General features: G+C 40.3%; 1 protein-coding gene across 2 annotated transcripts in view; it reads right to left on the bottom strand.

Moving 5' to 3' along the window:
• prdm5 (PR domain containing 5) overlaps window positions 1–21,556 on the bottom strand; it is a 42,998-nt gene extending 21,442 nt beyond the window's left edge. For both annotated transcript variants that reach the window (XR_015127267.1, XM_086283922.1), the window contains exons 1-13: window positions 21,327–21,556; window positions 20,529–20,612; window positions 17,965–18,087; window positions 15,249–15,414; window positions 14,944–15,121; window positions 14,066–14,158; window positions 13,822–13,943; window positions 13,055–13,134; window positions 9,585–9,669; window positions 9,331–9,488; window positions 8,739–8,832; window positions 6,097–6,257; window positions 1,777–1,870 (exon numbers count right to left, since the gene is read on the bottom strand). Coding sequence is in view for 1 of the 2 variants with exons in the window: in XM_086283922.1 (XP_086140048.1) it covers window positions 1,777–1,870; window positions 6,097–6,257; window positions 8,739–8,832; window positions 9,331–9,488; window positions 9,585–9,669; window positions 13,055–13,134; window positions 13,822–13,943; window positions 14,066–14,158; window positions 14,944–15,121; window positions 15,249–15,414; window positions 17,965–18,087; window positions 20,529–20,612; window positions 21,327–21,425 (1,537 nt within the window). In the remaining variant the exon portion in view is untranslated. The remainder of the gene's footprint in view (window positions 1–1,776; window positions 1,871–6,096; window positions 6,258–8,738; window positions 8,833–9,330; window positions 9,489–9,584; window positions 9,670–13,054; window positions 13,135–13,821; window positions 13,944–14,065; window positions 14,159–14,943; window positions 15,122–15,248; window positions 15,415–17,964; window positions 18,088–20,528; window positions 20,613–21,326) is intronic.
• Window positions 21,557–22,870: the final 1,314 nt, after the last annotated feature.

The raw sequence follows: 22,870 nt of genomic DNA, 5'->3' as shown, positions 1-22,870 counted from the left end.
GGACAGAAAGTCTAACAGGCTTCCACAAATATTCCTAAAATTATTTTTAAATTTGAGGAGCTAACGCTACAAGGAAGATGAAGCTTTAATGGGTTTAAACATTGATTACATTAGGTAGGCTTCATAAAAAACTGCATTTACTGAGTTTAAGAGGCTTACTACAGGTAAGGCTCAAATAGACAGACAACAATAAGAGGACACGGCTGAGGAAAAAATAGCAGTGGATGAAGTTTAAGTTGGAGTGAGGAAAAGAAGATTTCCAGAGACAGACAGAAAGAAGAAGAGGGAGTGAGGCCAAGAAGTGTGTGTGTGGCCGTGCCAGGTCTCTGCACCAGTCTGTTGGTAAGGAAACGCACAGGAATGTGTAGCTTTCCAGTTTAAGGCAGTTTAATGAACATGCAGGGCTTTATTTTTGTGGTGGTGCAAAGGATAGTGCAACCAGCGCTCCAACACGTTGCCATTTTCTAACATTAAAATGCACTCCGTCTCACTGCTTAGATGTAACATGTGCAGAGCGAAGGTGGGAGGACAGGAGCGTTTGGATCTACAGGATCTACGGATACTACGAAGAACAAACGAGGAACGGGTCTGTTTGTGAGACAACATCTATCTCGTGTGGGTGCATTCGATATAAAGCCACAGCAAGCAGATTATAAGACATGTCATTTGTTAATTGTGCACAAAAATAACTACAAGTAGTGGTTTTATGAGAATGTATGTGCTAGACTAATTCTTGGCTGTGAACATGGATAACATAAACAAAACATGTTCAGTTGGTGAACTTTGCAGGTGCTTATTGTTGGATTTTGTTACCATGAGACGGTGCCAGGCTGTTTGTCCTTAACTCCAGGGTTTATGTATGCTCAGCTTAGCTACCCAGCTGTTGGTTGTAGCTTCGTATTTAACTACAAACACGAGAGTGGTTTTGATCTTCTCATCTAACTTTGCGCTCAGAAAGTAAAACCATAAAATATGTGCATGATGTAATGCTTTTTTGCTATTTTCTGCTTTTTTTAATTACTTCACATACGAGTGACCTAGAAGATGGATTCATTTGCAGAAATCCTGACACCAAGTCATGCATGTGAAGATAATAAACAGCTACAGTGTGAACTCTGTTTTCACAATCTGACTTTAAAGCACATTTATATGATCTCCCAGGACATGCAACTCTATGGAGCAAGTTCTGCAAGGTTACATTTCCCACCTTCTTCCCAAATGGTATCACGTATGCCCAGTAATCAAAACTCTATGGACTCTCCTGCTTGCATTTGCTCCCTACCAGACTGCCTTTGTACTTCACAGGAATTTGCTTGTGGCTTGATTTTTATTCTAGTTTTTTCCTTGTGTATTTTCCCCACACAGTTCCCTGTTTCATCTCATTCTGGATTTAACCTTTTGCCTGCTCTTCGCTTGGATTCCTTGCTATGCTAGCTGTCAACCTGCGTATGACTTCAGCCTGTTGATTAAGCATTTGAGTTCTGAACAAGCACACACTTGCCTCTGATGTCCTGCTTTAAGGCGCTCGCCTCTTCTTCCAACCAATTCAGGAATAACGTTGGTAACAAATTTCCAACCAAACACTTTAAATAAACACTAACCTTTTTAATATAATCATAAATAAAGTAAATGAAACAAAGTTCAGTGAAATGAAAGCACTGCAAATTAATCAGTTTGTACTAATCTGAACTGATATGTTACTCTGCAACTTCCAATGCAGGTGCAGCGGCTGTAAAGTCGATTTAACAAAGCACTGAACCACGGAGGGCCGCTGACCTGTATGGCTGCGGATGTGGACCCTTAGCGTGCCGTTGCTGGCGAACTTTTGCCCGCAGTATGGGCAGATCTTCTCCTTCTCCCCCGTGTGTGTCTGGCAGAGAAATGATAAAAGAGACATATGGTGGATGTTAAGGAAAAAATTTAGAAAATTCACATTTTAACATCTTTGCTACATTACAAAGTAAAATGTGATCAATGGTAATAACTGGATTTCAAAGTCAGAACATGTGTCCATAACCAAGTTATCAAAAAAGATAATTAAGGGGCTTTTTTTCATACTCGGGTCTTAGAATACATCTGTTCAACCAAACACTCTCAGATTTTAGTGCTTTTTTCATTTGGTAAAAGCAACTCCAGAACTATATGACTGTGTCCAGAATAAACAAGTTCTCATAATGCAAGTAAATGGAGATGCTCATGTTCACATGACAGTTGATTCTGCAAGCTTGCTGGATCAAAGAATTCAGACGATACACATTTGCCAGGGTCCAAAACCCAAGAGACCTTTTCTTCTCCCTCTTCTTCCTCTCCCTTCACCTCCCAGCTGTCCACCGTGGTGAGTTCCATGGACCCATAAGGGCCGCACATGCAAACAGAGAAGAAGAACATGTGGCAAGAGTGCACTAGCTCCTCTACCTTTCCCCACCCTACCCCCCTCACTCCGCTCCTTGCTGAAAAGTACACTCTAAATTCTTCCTGCTGGCCTGTTGTAAATTCCCGAGAATAATCGTGAGTATGAAAGGCTCAAACTCAGAGCGACAGTTTCAACAGCAGTACAACAATGCAGGAACACCTCCTCTCTGCCCCCATCCTTTCCTCCGTCACCCCACTGTGTCCCTCTGACACCTCTGGTGTTTCGTTACAAAGGCTCCATCCACACACACACACACACACACACACACACACACACACACACACACACACACTCAGTCTCGCACAAACAAGCACAAACAAATCCATTTATATGAACACATGCATCCCAGATGGAGCAATGTTGCATTATTTAATACAAACAGAGAAAATACAATTCATATTCTACCTTTATAAACAGACAGCCCGCAGTGACGTCTGCGATTTCACATGGGAACATCACGTCTCAAATCACAAACGTGCAATTGGCTGGGGATTTCTTTTATGACAATGATTTTTATGTCTGTATCTATTCAGAGTAACCTGGCAATTTTCATTCATCTGTACATTCCTCCAGCATGCCACTAAAAGAGATAAGATTGCAAAACACACATTGTGTGCACATACATGCTTTCACGCACACACACAAGCGCACACACCCCCTATGTAGAACCTAAATTCAGGCTCACTGAGGATAAAGTATTTACTGTAATACAAGAGAGCTCAGTGAATCCGTTGTCCTGTTCTGCCAGATATGTACATTACTGTTCATTTACATAAGCTACCATTACACACACACACACACACACACACACACACACACACACAGAGTAGTGCTTGAGTCACCCTTCATTTCTTTATATTCTGCTTCAGAAAATGGGAACTAGGGGCAGCAATGTATTGAAACATATAAAAACATCAAAGGAAATAAGGCAAAAATTCTAATGAGCTTCAAAGTCAATCTTTCTGTGACCACTTTCATTCTTTAACGCAGCCCAGACTCTCTTAGGCAAGCCTTTAAGTAGTCTTCAGGAATAGTTTTCCAGGTTTCCCGGAGGACATTCAAAGCTTTTCTTTAGATTTTGGGTGGTTTTTATTCCATTTTCTGTCACTGCTTCAGTAATGGGGAGGCCAGTCCATGACTTATAATGTTCCATTGTGTGTTCCAAGGTATGTTTTTACTGCACTGGCACTTTGTTTGGGATCGTTGTCATACTGATAAATGAAGCTGTTGCCAAACAGATGCTTTCCTCATGGATAAAAATCTGATTTAGGCAAGATTCCCAAACCACTGGCTTAAAAGCAGCCCCAAAACTATTTCTCTATTTCTTAAGAACCTAAACATATCGTTTATCTGCTGCAAATAGCTTTTTAGGCCTGCCGCTTCCACTCGGTAAGTTTCCTTGGATTTTTAAGCAAAGCCTGGAGAACTATGGCTCAAGACCACTTTAAAATAGGATAAGAAAGTCTTACTGCTTGGAAGTACAATATCAAGAAAGAAGAGGTTGCTCGAGACATTTGCACTGTACAATATAAAATGAAGCTCAAATTCATGCCATCCATTCAGTTTTGCTTGAACAAGCAAAGAAGAAAAGAAAGCAAAAACTGTTTGTTTCAGCAAATCAGTGTCACTTTCAACCTTGAAATATTTGATTTTTCCTCCGTCTTGTAACATAAAATCTTGGTTCAGGTGAGATGACAGCATTTGTCAAACGAAATGTTTCCATAACGATTGCGCCGACTAAATAAACTCACACTGATTAACCCTCGAGGGTCAAGCACTCAACTCGTACTTTCCCTTGTTTCCTGTGGTTTTTGGCTACATGTGTTAAAGAAACCAAACACACACATTTCTTGTGCTTATTTAACTATTTCTGATACTAAGTAGAACTACAGCAATGCTGAATTCACTGAATTTAAAAAAACTACTCACTGAATCTAGTGAGTAGGGATGCACTGATTTAGAAATTAACAGAAACTTTCAACATGGGCAGCACGGTGGCATGGTGGTTCACAGCAAGAAGATCCTGAGTTCTGTGTGGAGTTTACATGTTCTCCTCCTGTCATCCGGCTTCCTCCCAAAGACATGCACTTATTGGGCGTCCTGTCCAGGGTTTACCTTGCCTCTTGAAATAAGTGGTTATATTCTTCCTCATCTTTGAATATTTAGCACAACTAATGTGTCACAACAGATAAACACTGTAAAAACATGACTTTATTTGGCATTATAACCTGATATATCAGTTTATATCTAATAGAAAGAATTGAAGCAACTACCAAATGACAACAGAGTTCAGGGTGTGGTGTTTGCTGTTTATGGCAAATTCTGGCTGAGCATGGGTACCTAATGACGCGGACGATGAGTGAAACTGATTCATTCACTTGATGAACTAAATCAAATTATTCCAGTTCAATGGCTGCTTCTGTTTCTGTTCTAAAAGACGTCAGATGGTGGCCAGCTTACAAAAACATAACCGGCAACTAGTTTTAATAAACAAGCAATTATTTTTGTGTGTGTGTGTGTGTTTTTAAGTTTAACAGTTTCTTTTTTTCAAAAACTCCAACTGAACGACAGTAATTGAAAAATATCTGTTCTAATCAACCTGCAGCTGCAGCCCTGCATAAACGCCTCATGACCTTGGTAGTTAAAAAAGGGAAGTAAGCTCTTACTGTGATCATAAGAAGTCTGACTCACACGTTTCCTGAGGTTAAGAAAGATTCGTATCCTTCTACATATATTTTAGATTCTCGTCATATGTTCCGAATTGTGAGCGGAGCTCCAGTTAGAGCGTGGGTGTGATAATTATTTGTGAAGCCAGGTTTGCAGAGACAAACAGTTGCATAGTATCAAAGTGCATATTAAAAACAACTTCAACAATAACGCGGCCAAAAGTGGGGTTGCTCCACGCGTGTAAACACAGTCGGCAAGTTGTCATCTCCTCAACAACCTGACTTTGATCAACGCCAGATTTCTCAGCAGCCTCCAGACACCCCGAGCACTGAGACAGTTCAACATGCCTGTCTTCAGCCCTACTGTTCTGAGACAACCTCCAAGACATTTTCTTTTGCCGTGTGCCAAGAAACTGTTTGGTTTCAATCTTGATCCATAACTGCACCGGACGTTGTCAGATTTAGGGCTCGCAATCTGCAGCGAGATCTGTTCGGGGCTCTGAAAGCCTGCGGCGCTAATGGACTAACTGCCATTTCTAATCAACATATGAACTGATTTCCAACTTAGGCAACAACGGTCAAGATGGATGTTTCCAGCAGATTCAATAGTCTGAAATATTAGTATAGTTAGAGAAATCAGTGTCAAGGGGCAAGGAGCAGGACAGAATGTGAAACAATGGAAATATTTTGTTAGAATAGATGTTCACCATGCCATTGATTTTATTACAATTTAGTTTGATAGCAGAGTGATGATGATGGAAAATCAGCTTTAAGCTGCAATTTAGCAAAGTTCTTCCATTACTTTAACATTTATCTCAAAATGGCATATAATCTTAGTAACTGTCTAAAATTTACTTTGCAAAGTTTCACAACTTATTTTCTAACTGTTATGTCTGTGCGCATTTCAAATAAATGCAACTACAATTGTGTTTGAACTCAATTTCAGGACAAAGCCCCAGCAGACGTGCAATCACCGCGTATGATTGAGGTCGTCTGGCTCCAGCTCTTTTCACCCACCTTCTTGTGGCTCTTGAGGACAGAAGGAGTGACAAAAGCCTTCTCGCACAGGTCGCACTTGTACTTCTTGTGGCCGTCGTGCACCACCTGGATGTGGACGTTGAGCGTGTCCTTCCTCTTGAAGGTGGCGTCACACTGGTCACACTTGAATGTTCTCTCACCTGCAGCAAGGAAAAGATGAACATTTGCAAGAGCCTCAGCTATTGTTAAACGTCTGAACACAGAGTCATCACGCACAACAAGAGGGGACCCAATTTCACCAGGGCTATTGTGTGGGCAGATAACTACAAAGAAAACCCAGACAACCATCTTTTAAAAAGCTCTGGTTGCCTTTTATTGTGTATGTGTAGCTGAACACACGCCAAAGTAAACAATAAAATAAAATACTCTGCCATATGTTTGGCCTGTACGTCAAAAAGTTAAAAAACATGCCCTATTTTATTAATCATTTCCCTGAACAGGCCTAAAACTCCAGACAGACAGCTTTTAGACAGTTATGTCAGCTGCTGGGATAGCGAAGCCTGATGTTTTCCTTCACGCCTCGGCTCTCTGCCTCCACACAACAGCTTCTATTGTTCAAGAAAAGATGTTTCAATTATATGGAGATCATTCAATTTCCACAGAGTAGTTTAGATGGAGGGAGCAAGTGGTTACAAGCTTGCACTCATTCTCCTATTACCAAGGCAGATGATGGTCAGCTCAGTGAAAAGGAACACCAGCGAAAGCTGAGGCTCGCTTTGTTTTTTAATTTAGATGGAAACACTCTCGTGATGGTAATTAACGTCAACGGCACACTCGCAAAGTGATTCCATGAAAACACAGAGCAAGGCTTCAGTCTGATAATAAGGTACTCACGCTCCTACATAAGCATGCACAAACTTTAATTTAGATGCAAACACACACACACACGCAGGGGTTATGCCAAAGGTCTACAAATGGGGTCTAAACACATAAATGTGCCCTACCCAAAGCAAGAACTACATACTGATTTGTCACGTTGTTACGAATACACTGCAACTTTAAAGTCGTGTACAGAAAAGGGCTAAAGAATGTGGGATTTAAGAATTATGATGACATAATATGAAAGAACCAAAGGTTTAAATAGAGCGAAGCCTGTGAGCCAGTTCAGGCAGGTAGCTTCAACTGCACTGCTTCACACACACTCTCATGTCAGGCACGTCATATGCCAGACACACCCTCTCAATTTGATGGTCCACATATGCTGCAAAATGTATAAGTATACATTTATAAATATGCTGCTGCTTTCTCTTCTAACCCCTCCACCACCCCAACATCTACCTATAATCTCTGGAATTGCATTTTTTAGATCTAATAAATAATTTCATATCTATAAAACAACTGAAAAATACTGAAACACATTTTGTTATTCTATCACAATAATAACCCCAAAATATGGCCTTTTTTGTTTCTTTTGGCACATTTACACAATAGTTCTGCAGTTTTGAGCAAAATGTGAGAAATGGGGGGTTTTTACACTTGGTTTTAAAGCGCGCGTGTACATGTCTTTTGTTATGTTAAATTTTACATCCTCAGCTAGAAAAGCAGGAAAATATACCATCAATGCAGGACTTAAAAAGTCAAGTCCAAAAATGGGCAAACTCCCCGAAACATTTTCTCCTCTTTGCTCAAAAATCTGCCACTTCACTGGTGAACACAGAGACCTCGAGGAAAGACTTTTGACCTTCTTATGGAAGCGATACTGATAGTAACACATATTAGATTCAGGTGTAAACACTTGAGTGTCTTGGTTCTCTGTCTGTGATCCAACTGACCAAGAAGCACTTAAAAAAAAGTCTTTGAAAATTACTCATTGGCCAATTACTGGATAGCTTTACTGGTACATTATTTCTGTTTTCTCGCCTAGAGCACAATGAAATCACACATCCAATCCTCAAGCCCTATATCCCATTGATACATAATAAAAGTCCTGATATTATATTGCTTCTTGCCGCCTGAGACAGCAGCAGGAAATGCCTTGAGCTTTACAATCCTTTTGTTATCTGGCACAGTTTGAGGACGACTAATGCATCCTGCCAAGACTCATCTGCAGCTCAACTGTCCAGGGAGAAAGTTTCTGTCAAAGCAAAGCATTCAGGGGGGACCAGACAATCAGACAACTGATGTCTTAACAGGGAGACTTTTGATGGGGTTACAGCGTCTGGAAATATCCACAGTGGTAGGGATGAGACGGCAATAAAAACAGTAAAAATACAGGACTATAGCCTGTAAAACTTAGTAGGCTGGTTTTAACGGGGCAATTTTATTTTAAAATGTTGTGAAAGAATGTGGCGAACTCGTCACTTTAAGATCAAAGATGTCTATGTTTTGTAAGGAGATATCTACTTACAGCTTCTGAGGCATTATAAGGAGAACACATGGAGCTCAAAGAATCCTGAACAGAAACCTGTGGGAGTAACTGTGTTTCCACTGCAGCTGATCACAATTAGCCAGGAAATGTATGAGCTGGTCATATTGCTGTACTCATGTATGTGCACAGGAGCAGTTTTCAGCAGTTTCAACTGGATAGTAGCAGATTTATCTACTACTATCATCCCAGATAGGGGGTTTCTATGTCAACAGTGTTTGAGGAGTCTGATGGACACATAAATGGTTATACTTACTATTGTGGATGAGAAGATGACGCTGTAAAGAGAAGGGGGTGCGGAACAGCGCTTTGCATTCCTCACACTGGAAAGGCCTTTCCTCAGAGTGCGTCTGCAAAGAGAATCGAGCAGCATGTTTATAAAGTGTAACACAAGCCGTCTCCCGCCTCGACGTGGACGTCGGGGAGGCTTCGTAAATTGATGCAGGAGGATTTTGCTTAAGGCTCCGTAGCCAATTAAGTTTGTTGACTTGATGAAGACAAGCAGCTTGAGGGGCTTTAGATTCAAAGTGCTTCTGTTTTTGCGACACCCGTCTGTCCCCCCCCACCCCCACATATCTGTCTGAGTGACAGCTCAATCCCAAAAGTAAACACAGGGAACCTCAAGGGTGGAAATGCCCAGAGACCCCACAGATAACAGCAACCAACGAGACCCTGATTGATCACAGCTTCACTAATAATTCTAGCTTTGAAGTGACACTGACTTTTAAGGAGTATCTCCTCTTTGAAAGCACCGATCGTCTGGATACAGTGGTATAGTTAACATAATTTACCTAATTATAGAACATAAAAATCTAAAGTGGATCTTCACATCTTATACACTTGCTCACCTTCTTGTGATTCTTGTAGACATTGCGGTGTGCAAACTCCTTCCCACACAGCTTACATTTGTACGGTTTGTCCTCGCTGTGGATGATCTTATGAGCCGTCACCTGGTCCAAACGCTTGAATGACCGACTGCAGATCTCACAGGTGTACGGTCGCTTCTCTGATCAGTGACAGATTAACAGAGATTATCTCCGAGAAGCAGAGAGAACGCATGAAGCAAAAAGGTCAGCTCATCGTTGCAGCGTCATCGTCTTACCCGAGTGTGTTATCATGTGGCGTTTCAGTTGATTCGTAGAGATGAACTTTTTGTCACAAGCGTGGCATTCAAATATTTCGTGTATCTACGGTACAAGAGCAAAAAACAGAGCGAGAGCATTTGAAGTTTTGTTCTTGCTGACCACTGAAAAAATTCAGGGGAAATGAGCTGCGAAAGTTCAAGGATCTCAGTGTGCGATGGTCAACTGAAACTAAATCTTGTCCGCTTTCATTAGACTGATGTCTACAGATGGAAAAGCAATTAAAGTGATGAAAACTTTCAATCCCTTTTCTGCTTCACAGCACAGTTCCAGTAATTGCATATTCAATAGCTCCCCGGCGTACAGCTACAATAGCATATGCTAATGTAACGCAGCTCCTCTTGTCAGCTGCTTCTGCAAAACCTTGTTCAGCTAAATGATGATAAAGGCAGTTTTTAAGCTGCTTTGGAGCCAAATTATCAGTATGGAAAGTTTGATTTCTCTTCTGTAAGAATAATACTAAATGCCCATTGGCTTTGATTGAAGCTATAAGAACATGTCAGATTTTTGTCAGAAATCTGACATATTTAAAATAACACTTTTAATGGGACTTGATTTTTACTGTAAAAAAAAAATAGGTAATTTATATAAACCCCGTGTGGTTGTGGCCTAAATTTATAGAAACATCTTTACTTTACTTTCAGACAACAGTGTGCGATTAGAAAACACATTTACTATAATAGAAGATGTAAAACTGGTACACAGACAGATCCAGAGGCCACACAGGAATATCACACACTCCTATTTTAAAACCCCTTGGAGATCTGAAACTGGAGAATACCGATGCATAGACAGGTGAAGTAGGTTAAATGATTCTCTGCAGAACTGTGTCACTTCCAGGTGACTTTACAACAGTTGCACGGTTTGGAAGAAGCTTGCTGATGAATGAGTGGACAGGGATGGAACAATGTCAGCTGATTAATCTGGATGATAGATGTTGACAGCAGAAAATTACATTTCACAATCACCAACTGGGATAATTAATGAATGACTTCTAATAAGACAAATTATTTGAGACAACTTGCAAACTAATTTATTAACCAACATCACTGAAAAGTGCTGTACAAAATAGGTTCTCAAGACTAAAATGAAGGGATAATTAGCACAAAAAACAGTAGACTAAGATATTATAGTTTTTCCTTAACACCTTTGACTTACTATTATATATAAAATGCATACAACTGGATAGAGAGCAGTTTGCCTAGTCATACAACATGACCCTTACACAAAAAAAGCACATGGTCTTCAACTGAAAATATTAAAGCAGCTTGATATTGCTGACAGCAGCAGGCTTATTTTATGCCTCAGACTTTTCTCTGCAAATCAAGATCTGGCTTGACCGGCGTGTAAAGAATGAAAAAAAAAAAAGGCATCTTTTTCTTCAATTGAATATGACTGAGCTCAGCAAAGATGCTTAAACAGGTTCAACTTGTGCTGGCGTATAAGACCATCTGGTAAGAGATTGTTTTGAGCAGTTGAGATTGTTTTGTTTTGAGTTTTCTTGCAGTCTGAGGCTGGTTCACATTATGCTAATGCAGAAGGGACACAAACTAGAACAGTCATAGATTCCCATGTTAACATGGCCAGCATGAGTATAACCTTTTTGGTCTCAACGGATAGTTTCCCCAAATTGATATTTGCATATATGCATTTTAATCTGCTATGATACATCGCAGCAGATCTCACTATCATCTTGTAAACAAAGGGGTGATGTAACAAATGACCCCTGGCACTCGTTTCCACCTGCTGCACCTCGGCTGGACACTCTTCCCCCTCGTGCGCTGACCATTGCTGTGGATGGTTGACCCCAGGTATTTGACTCATCCACATTCACTATGTCTACTCCTTGCAACTTCAGCATTCAAACTGTCTCTCTCTCATTCACACACATTTATTCTGTCTCACTTCTACTGACTTTCCTTCTTCTTTTCTCCAGTGCATACCACCACCTCAATTCAATTCAATTCAATTTTTTTCAGTTTTATTTTTATAGCGCTAAATCACAACAACAGTCACCTCAAGGCACTTCATATTGTAAGGTAGACATACAGAGAAAAATCCAACAATCATGCAACCCCCTATGAGCAAGAACTTTGGCGATAGTGGGAAGGAAAAACTCCCTTTTAACAGGAAGAAACCTCCAGCAGAACCAGGCTCAGGGAGGGGCGGGGCCATCTGCCGCAGGCTCTCTTCCACATGGTCCATACTCTCACTACAGATCACTATGTCGTCAGCAAACATCACAAACTATGTGATCCTGAACGCGTTTGTCTAATTATACTAAGTACCAGGGATCACTTTAATAACCAGACATGCTAGCATTAGCTAATAATTTAACACATCACCATCTGGTTAAAATATGTTCACAAAAAACAAGAACAGCATAGAAGAATCCAAAGTGCCAAAATCAAAGTTTCAAAACAGAGCTTCACAGCTAATGGGTAATGTCACAGTGGCTGTGTCCATTTTTTATATACAGTCTATAGTTTGACGATAAAAATGTTTAAAAATGTAGCAAAACAGGCTGGAATAAAAAATAAAATGACAATATCTAATGTCTTTACAAATATTGTGCACCATGTTTTACATGCCTTAAAGCCCATCTGGCAAATCAAGACATTCAGCCACATCTGCTCTTACTGCAGCATTTACACATAAATAGAAGAGAATATAAGCGAAAGCCAAATAGCTGTAGTGTGACCACGCATTTACTTTTTTTACATAAATACCATTCTCTAGTGTTTATCTTGGCATTGTCATAGCAAACGTTAACCCCTCAATCATGTCAGCTACATTATTAATAACTAGTTAATGCAATTAATTTAATAGAATGTAATTGCAAAGAAAATACATCTTTGGATGACCCATTAGCCTACTCAACAGAGGAATGTAGCTTGGAAAAACTTGTCTAATCGCATGTGTTAGACATAGAAAAATCATGTACTGAAAAAGGGTTTATATACACAGCAATAAAATTAATTTTAGCTGTATAAAAATGTTTTAAAGAACTATTTAAACAGCTAAATTCAAATCTGTAATCCATCAGTGAGAAAGGGGACCCTGTTAAAACCTTGTGCTTGGCAAGCAGAGCCTCGTCAATTTCAACAGACCTGTGGGATGAGCTAGTGAAAAAGAAACCGCCGTCCTCTCTCTGCTCTGTCATCCCAAATAAGTTTAAACCTGATCGTAAAGAGGGAATAAATGAACCCTAAAGCATGTGAAGCAGACGCAAGATTAAGAGGTTAGACTGGGTTACAGAAACAGTGGAGATTGACGGATACCACTGTAGAGCGAGAAACGGCACCAAAGAGACATCGCTGTAAAAATGGATCATGCAAAACTGCGTAAGCTGAGCAAATCCTCTCAGATCCAATGCAAAGTATCCGCCTGGGATAAACTGAGCTGTACAGAAGATGTTAGAGAAGCTCACCTTCCTGTGTTCTTGTAAATTCAGGGAAGAGGAGCATTTTCTGTTGCATATGGTGCATGTGAGTTTCCGTCGTGCACTCCCTATAAAGAAACAAACAAAGTGCATTACAAAACTCCACGTACAGAGCTGTTAGCAATGAACAACAATTTTGGTACACTAACACATCATTACGTGGTTAAAGAAAAACACCAAATGTTTTATTTGTCATTGAACTCCCTTACTCATAGCCCCAGTGATCCCACCATTTTGGGACCAGTGACACCCTCCCTTTATCCCCGTCTGAATTACATGACCCACATCTGTTGCGTCTGATCCACTTCCCCCTTCGCCCACACATTCACACACACACACACACCACTTAGTTCTGACTGCACTGGGAAAAAACATAAAGGCGCAGATCTCAGCTCCATCAGCCTCTCAGATTAATGTCTTAATCTCGGGTTGATATGTAAGGCTGCACAGATTCCCACTGCCCTACATCCCATCATAAATAGCTATGGAAGTCCAATTATCTGAAAGAGTGAGCTGCCCCAGCACACACAGGTCAGCAATTATGGAACACAAGTAATTAGAGATGTGTCTTAACATCGCAGAGATTTTAACTGATCGAGGTCATGCACTCTAACTGCAGTTCCTTGAGTGCTGAGGCTGCTAATGGACGATTATCTTTATTACATGAAAGTGCTACGCATGTGTACAACAGAGAGAACGAGGCAGTGAACATCACAGAGAAACACTGCGAAACAGAGAGAGACAGAGGTGCCAACCTGTGTGAACATTTCCTTTATGCTTCTTCAGAGCGTCTTTGCTCTTAAATCTTTTGCCGCAGCTCTCGGCTTTACATATAAACCTGGCATCTCCTTTACAGGCTTCCTTATGTTGTTCAAAACTGCACACACAGAGATATCAAAGATGAAAGGAGAAGAGGAAGAGTTATGAGTTACAGAGTAACAGTGGTGCAACTGCATGCTTTACACTGTCCTGTACTATGGTTTGGATGATGCATGTTACCTGGACTCTGAGCCGAATGTGTAATGGCACAGGGAGCACTGATGGGCTTTGGAGTCAGCTGATGGGTCTAGTGACTCAGAACAATGCAAAACACTGGGGGAGGATTGAAAATAAAAACAAGTCCAGGATGACTACCACAAATAATCAAGAGCAGAAAAACATCAGCGTAACATTATTAAAAGATTTTCCACTGAAAAAAGTCAAATTATTTTCTTCTTTTAAGTAAATTTAAAAAAAAAACTGAATTTAAACATTTTTTGAAACAGACTCTTCATTCAAATACTGCAAAATAAAGCTAAAGCTAGCACCCATTTAGCTTAAATTAGCATTAAGAGTTAAAAGAAGGGAGAGCAGTTAGCATATCTATTTCAAAAGGTAAAACTAGAATGAATGCCTCCACTAACCACTCACGTTCAAGCCTCTAGGTCTCTATGCCTGCCCAGACTAATGTTAAATATTTTGTAAAGACTTGTAATAGCCAGGCACCAAAGACTGTTGCTAATTCAGTTTTGGGCCAAAGATGAAATATGACATTAATTTTACCTGATTATGGCTTTAAATATTGGCCAGTGTTTTGTGCAATGTGATCAAATGTATTTACTTGATGTTATTATATGTTTGTGTTAGATTGTGTCAAATAATAGCGTATAAACTGTTGCTTTATGCCATATTAATGTTTTGTGGGGTCAAAGTGATACACATACTTCATCCTCGACTCGAAATCAAAAATTGGGCCAAACTTTTATCTATCTAACACATAATCTAATCAGTTCCCTGGATTGATTTAGCATCTCTTCAAACTTCAGACTTCTCAGAGATCAGAGAAACGTTGAGCATGAAATAAAACTACACTAGAAGTAATGAAAGAGTAAACCCACTGGCGCTGCAGAGCCTGTTTGATGGGAAACTTTTTGCCACAGTTCCTGCATTTGAACTCCTTCTCCTCTGTGCTGGGCCTCTGGTGCAGACTCTGGAGGTGGGCAGCCAGGATCTCTTCACTCGGAAAACTGCTCTCACACAGCAAGCAGGGGTGGTCCTCCTTCTTTATTACTAGTTCTATTAAGGTTAATGAACACAGTACGACATACTGTAGGGCAAGTTTTTTTTTTTTATGTGTGTGCTATAAACTGATCACCTGTAAATGTGTATACATAAGAAGGCAAACTAAAACATTCCACTGTACCCATTTCTACAAGGTGCTTGGCCTCTTTACTGTTCTCATCTTCATCTTTAATATCCTCTTCCTCTTCTTCTTCCTCCTCTTCCATATCACTGTCCAGGTAGCCTATCAGGAGCTCCGTGTCTGTCTCTATGTCATCCACAGCCAGGTAGAAGATGTTCTCCCCGTCCTAAAAAAACACAAACACAGCCTGAACATTGGCTGAACGTGACTCGATATATTTAACAATGTAAAAATAAAAAATTAAGCCTGGCTGCCCCTGGGGGGGTCCGGGACGGGCGTGGAGGCTTGGGGGTCTGGGGGTGCTCCGCCCCCTGGTCTGGGGTGCTGGCCGGGCCTTGGGGGCTTGGGTCCTGGCTGTTGTGTCGCCGGAGCAGTGGGCGGGTGGGTGCAGGGGACCTCTGGTGCATCGGCCCAACTAGGGGGCTCTCTAACTGGTGGGGAGGTTGTTATATCTTTGCAGGTGGTCTCCTCACTACAGGAGCTCACTCTGCAGGTGGGGGGAGAGATATAGGAGAGGTGGAGAATGAACTCAACCTGGGTGTCTATTGTCTTGTGTAGTTTGGGAGATGGTTGGATGATGGGGTGGGTGCAGTTTTCTCTGGGGTGGAGTCAGGTGGGCTGCCCCGGACTCTGTGGGGCTGGGCGGTGCTGCTGCTGCGGGCCCCGGTCCGGATGGGCCTGGGCCCCCTTGCCCTGGTGGGTTCCAGAGTGTGGGGGTGCCTACTGGGGTCAGCGGGGGAGCTTCATACCCTGGTGGACGGGGCTATGGCTCCCCACACTCCCTAGCAGATCGTTACATGGAGAAACCTTTGGAATACAAGCATGCTGATCCACACAGGTATGCACACAGGTGTACAGACGGGTGTTCACAGACGCGGACTACACCTTTCTTGGCTGCTGCCTCAAAGCACATTGTGCGCTGTTTATCTTGCGTGCTGCATAATATCGTTTAATATTTAGTATCTAATGTTATCTACTGCTAGCTAGTTTATTGTGATGGTGCTGCTTTTTTTATTATGTTGCTCTTTTTTTGGTTTGCTTTCTCTTCTGTTTTTTTTTTTTTCTCCATACAGGTGATCCAGGTGTTTTGTTTGTTTTTCTTTCTTTCTTCCCCCCTTTCTCACCGTCTCTTCTCCCCTTTGGTTTGCTTTCTCTCCCTCTCTTTCTTTCATTCTTTCTCCCTGTCCTATCCCCCAGTCATGTCTGTCCCGTTTGTAGCAACCGAAAATAAAATAAATTCATAATTATAATAAAGGTCAATCAAATGGACCAATATGGCAAGGCCATGATGATCCACTTGGTAAAATAAATCCGCTTGGCATCTTTCTTGGCCTTAAGACAACAATTCTGATGGCTAAAGATCCAAACGGGACAAAAAAAAATAAAAAAATTAAAAATTAAAAATTAAAAATTAAAAATTAAAAATTAAAAATTAAAAATTAAAAATTAAAAATTAAAAATTAAAGTCAGTTGCTAACAGTTTTAACCTTCTGCGGTAAGGCTAGCTGAACTTATTACACCCTGACAGCAGTCTGTTAATGCTTGATTGAGGCCACAGGTCAAACGGTGAAACTCTTAAAAATATTGTCATTCACTTCCCTGCCTTAAAGGTCATGTTAATAAAATCAAACTGTCATTTGGTTTTTAACTATGGGACCCTAAATATACATAAATAACGATTAAGAGGATGAAAGCTACACAATAAATGTCACCGTTGATGAAACACAGAGATTTAACTCACATGTGTGACCTTTAAAAGACCGATCACTCCGTGTATTCAACTATTAATGGCAGCAACTTGACCCTCAGACCTCAAATGTTCATCTTCTCTTCCTTGGACTTTCATTTTTCTCCCAAGATGAGCGGATAACCTCTTTTCATCTTTCACATAGAAGCGCAGAAGCTGAACTTTCCCATATCCACTGTACTGTATTCACAAGACTGTGAAAATCGACATTGTGCGTTTGGAAAATTCTGCATATTTTCCGATTCTCATTTCCCGCATAACTGTAGTTAACACATTATTTGTCAATATAATAACTTTATAAAAGCTGGTCTTGGAAATAAATTAAGAAAAGGAATTTTGCAGCTGCAAAATATTCCCTCAACAAAATCCAGAAAAATGTATAAATCCTAAGGACACCAAGGATAAAAACAGAGAAAAGAAACAAATACACTTCTCTCTTTCTCCAACTTAATGTCCTTTTTACGTTAATAACAGCCTTTAACAGTTTAAACATCTGGCAACAAAGAGACTTCGAGCCAACGTAATTTGTTTTGCAATATAAATGAACTCTGAATTTTTTTGGCAGAAATTTCCCTTTTTGCCTTAAACCTTTAATCATTAGAAAAACAATCAATTTTCAAGCAGTATTCCATTTCAGTTCAGCTTGTAGGTCTCCAGACTTTTTTCTTACCCGTGCTTTTTCTACTAACGTTGCTCTTTTGCAACTACTTTATCTCGCATGCACATCTGTGATTTTTCACACAACAAAAACAATAAATAGCTGCTGAAAAAAGCCTGTCATTTCGATCTTGTTTTCAAGGTTTTTTCCAGAAGAAAATAAGATTTCCGTATTTTCTGAGATCAAATTTGAAATAATTTACATAATTTCGAACTTCGGGTTTGGAGGTTTGACAGATGTCTGTAATATTTATCATTTTCTTTCTTTCAGGAAGGTCTGAGGGATTCATTGTCTGCAGAGTGGAAATGTACCTGAATGGCTGCCAAGTTCTTCTGCTCCTGTGAAGGCGCCTGATGGACAAACCGCAGCCAGTTGGCATAGCGGGGATTGCTCGCATCCAGAATATACAGAACATCTCCTTTACTGCCACGGACCTAGAGAGGGGGAAAAAAAGAAACAGCAACGACATGAGCTGTCAGATGAGAACAACTGATTCTTTTTCTTCTTCTTCTGCTCTCATTGCCTTCTTTGAAGGTTCGTCTTCTGTACATCAAAGCGTGCTGGCCTTACATATGAACACCAGTGTGGCAGCTACAGATAACTACATCACAGCGTTTCTACACAAGACGAGATAAGACTGACTTTCAGTCAGGCATTATGGTTCATTTGTCTGCAACGTAATTAAATGTTTCCTTTATCACAGAAAAAACAAGAATGTACTCAGACAGACCCACAAGCAGCTGCATCGTGTGATAAAGGACTGATCTGGGGCTTTTTTGCATTGAATTGTCATACAGGTTTTTATAAGAATATTTACTGTGTTTAGTTGTATTAATGCTACACAAAAACATGTTTCTTAAAGTTGTTATGTGTCTGTTTTCTCCGCTGCAGCTGTTTATGGTTAAACTGGTCTTAATACAGTTGACTAGCTGCTTCCACCAGAGCGGTTATTTGATTGGTTCAGTTTGTCTCCTTTTTTATACAGTACTGTGCAAAAAGTCTTGAGTCACCTTTCTATAAATTTAGCTTCCAGTGATCCAGACTTTCTTGTAATTCTTTAAAGTGGTCTTGAGAAATAGTTCTACAGACTTTCTGAACTTTTTATCTGAACATTGGCTGCTTTTTCACTCATTTTCAGTCCAGTCCTTGTATGTGACCATTTTTAAAGGAATGTTTTGGTTTAGTTTGGTTTGGTCAGCATTAAAACACTGACTCATTCAAGCATAAACAGGCACAAAGCTTACAACATAACTAAAAGAAGCAAAGAACCAAGTTTAAATTACATCTTTAGGCGCTTTAGTTGAATCTATGCGGGAAAAGCCAAATATAACACAGTTTGAAAGACATAAAATTGTTTTTATGGACCAAATAATAGCTCTCAAAGAGCTATTAGCTGAAAACTTGGCATGGGTTGCAGTGTTTCCTTAAAAAATATGTGGAAATAGGACAAGTGGAGAATAAAAGAAGACATGTTAGGCATCAGACAAGCAATATCTGAAAGTAATGACTTTAAGAAATAGAAAAAAATCCAGCAAAGACCTGACAAAGGACCTGAGAGGTGCCTCTGGCCCTTCAGTTGATCCATCTACTGTTCACTGAAGCATCACCAGAAATGGTCACAGTGGAACCGTGGCTGTCAGGAAGCCATTCTTAGTAAAGGGAACCAGGGAGAAAAAACTGAGGTATGCCAAGTTACACAAGACCTGCATCCAAACCTGTAATTTTTGGTTCAAATCATCATCAGTATTTATGGAGGTCAGTAGAGAGGAACAACACTGAGCGTCTGCATCCATCTGTAAAACGGGATGGAGGCTGTCATGGTTTGGAGCTGCATTTCACCCAGTGGCATTGGGAATCTTGTCAAAATTGATGGATTTTGACACCATCAGTACCATCTGTTAAGTGTGATTGGCAACAGCTTGATTTTTTCACGTGACAGTGATCCCAAACACACTTTCAATACAGTAAAAGCATACCTGGATTAAAAAGATGTGCAACACTATCAGTCATGAATCAGAGAGTGCTGACTGTGATGATGAATGAGGGCAGGCATAACAAATATTGACTTACAAAATGTATATATGCAATATATACTGTTATTTATACTGTATTTCCTTGTATGTTTGCACATGTTTCAATAAACTGTTACACCCATTTCCAAATTTCCTAGCAAAGGATAAGGAAATGAGGGCTGGCTATAGATGTTTGCACAGTACTGCAAGATTACTCATCCAGTTAGAAATGGATTTGAATGAAATTTTCACCAAAGACTGGTCTTGGCCCAATGTGGTTAACACTTGGAGTTGATCCCAATCCAGTGAAAGATTTTTTGGAATGATGCTTTGACATTGTGAGACTGCAGGATTGGGTACTATTTATTGTCAGGGGTGGTGACATTTTTTGACAAATGTATCTCTTTGGACTTTGAACAGAAATTTAAATGAAACCATGTGACAAGACCAACACTGACTTCTTACAGACATTTTAAACATGACAACAAGACACCACAACACCCTGATTATTATGGTTAAAAATCACAGGCCAAAATGCAGAGAAATACCGGATTAATCTTGAACAGGGTATTGGATTGCGGTATCTGTTAAATTCTTATTAAACATAAGATTTTATTCTGAAATATAGCTTGTAGCTATAGCTGTCGTGTTATGCAGCATCACAGAAATAACACTGTTGTAGTAATTGGAAAGATTCGGGTACGTTACAGCATTTTACATGTTTGGTTTTTGCTATCAGAGGTGCAGTCGTGGGAACTCTGGAGTTAAAACTACTTGGTCTGAAGGATGTCTGTCAAACTGGCTGAAGATTCAGCATTTCCATTCCCTGAGGTTTTAAATTTTTAAAAAAGAAGCGCATTCACCTCCCACATCAGCCTGGTGTCCGAGCTTTCATCCAACTCACTGGGCAGCTTTTTCTCACCAGCAAAGGGGCCAAACTTTTCTCCCTTTAACACAAACAGAGGGATCACTTGTCAAACACGATGCCTTTAAAGAAAACAGTGGCAGCCAAAAATGAATGACATTAAACCATAATAATACACCCCAGAGGACATGATTTCTGCACTGATGAGTGTTGGGTGGATGGTGGGCCCGCCTACTGTTTAATGTGACATGTACATGTGTCCCTCAGTACGGGACATTTTTCCTTTTGACTTCCCAGGGGGCGTGGTCAAATTGTGCCGCTCTTCTTGTTGTATTCATGTTCACACTCTGCAACTTTTACCACACATTTAAATGACCAAACATCCCCAGTACAGACACTTCAACCCACTCATCCTCCGCAACATTCCCACCTCCTTTTCTGCATATATGGCAACAAAGGGTGGGGGGACATGAATGTGAATGTATAAGTTATTTGGGGTGAACAGTTAAAATCTTTACGTTGGATTTAACATGGATGTCTATCCGCGGAACGAGCCTTCTTTGCAGGCAGGAATACGTGAAGTGAACCCGGAGAAACAGCCGGAGTTACTGTAGCTACGTGGCACTTCACGTCACAGACGCCTTGGCTTCTGGCTGAGATTTTGACAGCGACTATCAGTGGGAAAAGGCGAACAGAAAAAAGTTTCTACACCTCTGGGAGTCTCTTAAAAAGCAACACGAAACTTTTCCCGCGTGTAAACCTGGTTACAAAGTTGCCCGAGTCAGAAACTACAAACCTTTTTGACTCGCCTCGCCGTGTATAGACCGATTCCATCCTGGACCTTTGACGACTTCAGGGAAAATCTGTCTGGCACATACATGCCCAACATTGTCATCGCTCGGAAATGTTTCCTTCGGTGACAATTAGTTGGCTATCAGATATGTCAGCGGAAGTGAAAAGGCATTGTCAGTATGAATTTAGAGCAGATAGTTTCTTCGTGAAGGGGTCCAGGTTGAACTTCTGTTGCTCCTGCTGCAGGAAAGCGAAGCAGCGCCCTGATTGGTCCAAAGTTTGTAACCAGAAGCTACCTTTTCTGTCGAGCAACATGCTGCTGCCTGTTTCATTCAGCCTGCACTCCCAGCTTACCCAGTCTGACGATGGTTGTGCAGGAGTATCAGAGGAGCTACAGAAATGAAAGTAATGACATTATTTAATAAAGACAGCTCACTTAATGAAAGGCTCCATTAAGAGCTCATAGATTAGTTTAATGAATCTTTTAGCTTTAGGATTAGATAAAAATTTCCATACTTTTATCTAATGTTCTGCAAATTTTTAACTCTAAGTGGACATCTTATGCTCATTTCCACATTTATATGTTTATTCTTATGCATTACCACAGTAGTTTTTCATGATTCCCAGGTTAAAGTAATCGGTGGTTATCTGACACCAATACTTGGTGCAGTCCCTCAGATCGTACAAGCTGTTTTACCTTTGAGCCAACTTTGTTGATTGGCTATTACTAGCAAGAAAAAGGTTTGAAAAGCTGGTGGGTAGGACTCATGCGCCTAAATAATTTGAGTGATATCTACTCTCTTTGAGATCATCAGAGCTAAGACCAGAACAACCGCTGAAAGAGCAGACTGAAGCTTGAGCTTTGTGCTCTCAGGGATTACTTATACATACACTGACCTCATTATTTGAATCTTTGGCCATGACTAAATATGAGGTTGCAGCACTATCACTGTATTATATGGCAAGAATAAGGTAAAAAAAAAAAACAGATGTTACTGTTTGGTGGGAAATAATTCCCACCCAAAAAAAAAGAAGTAATATAAAAGAGAATACTTCAGAGTCATTTTGTGTAGTTGAGTAAATGTACTTAGTTGTATTTTAGCACTGAGTATTCTCTATATACAAATGCTGGATCTTAGTAACAATGTAACTACCATAAAGGGTAACTAGATGGATATGTTATTGAGCATCTGTTTGCCCATTTAAGTAAGACTGAAATGAATTCATACATACCATCCAATGAGAAAATATATTACACTAATGCAGTTGTTGTGTAGACTGTAGGAGCTTCATGTGCCAGTTTGAGCATCACTAAAACTACTTACCGTTAGCTCGCAGAGATTAGTTATTACATAGAAAAATGTTGCAATACACTTCAATCCTGCACTTCACATAGCACAGAAATACAGCCCCCCTCAATTTCTCCATTCTCCATTAACCCCAGAAACCTCACAATATTGTGATGTTCTGTGTGTTTTGGCTTGAACATATCTGTTCTGTAATTCAGAAACCACACTGTACCAACAAGCAGAAGACCAGAGGCCTGAC

This window comes from Aulonocara sp. 'chitande type north' Nkhata Bay, linkage group LG23 (genome assembly GCF_057382095.1).
Source record: "Aulonocara sp. 'chitande type north' Nkhata Bay isolate Kocher_YH1m ecotype deep benthic linkage group LG23, A_spYH_male_GT1.1, whole genome shotgun sequence".
NCBI classification, from domain to species: Eukaryota; Metazoa; Chordata; class Actinopteri; order Cichliformes; family Cichlidae; genus Aulonocara; species Aulonocara sp. 'chitande type north' Nkhata Bay.
This window is presented reverse-complemented; position numbering and strand designations above follow the sequence as displayed.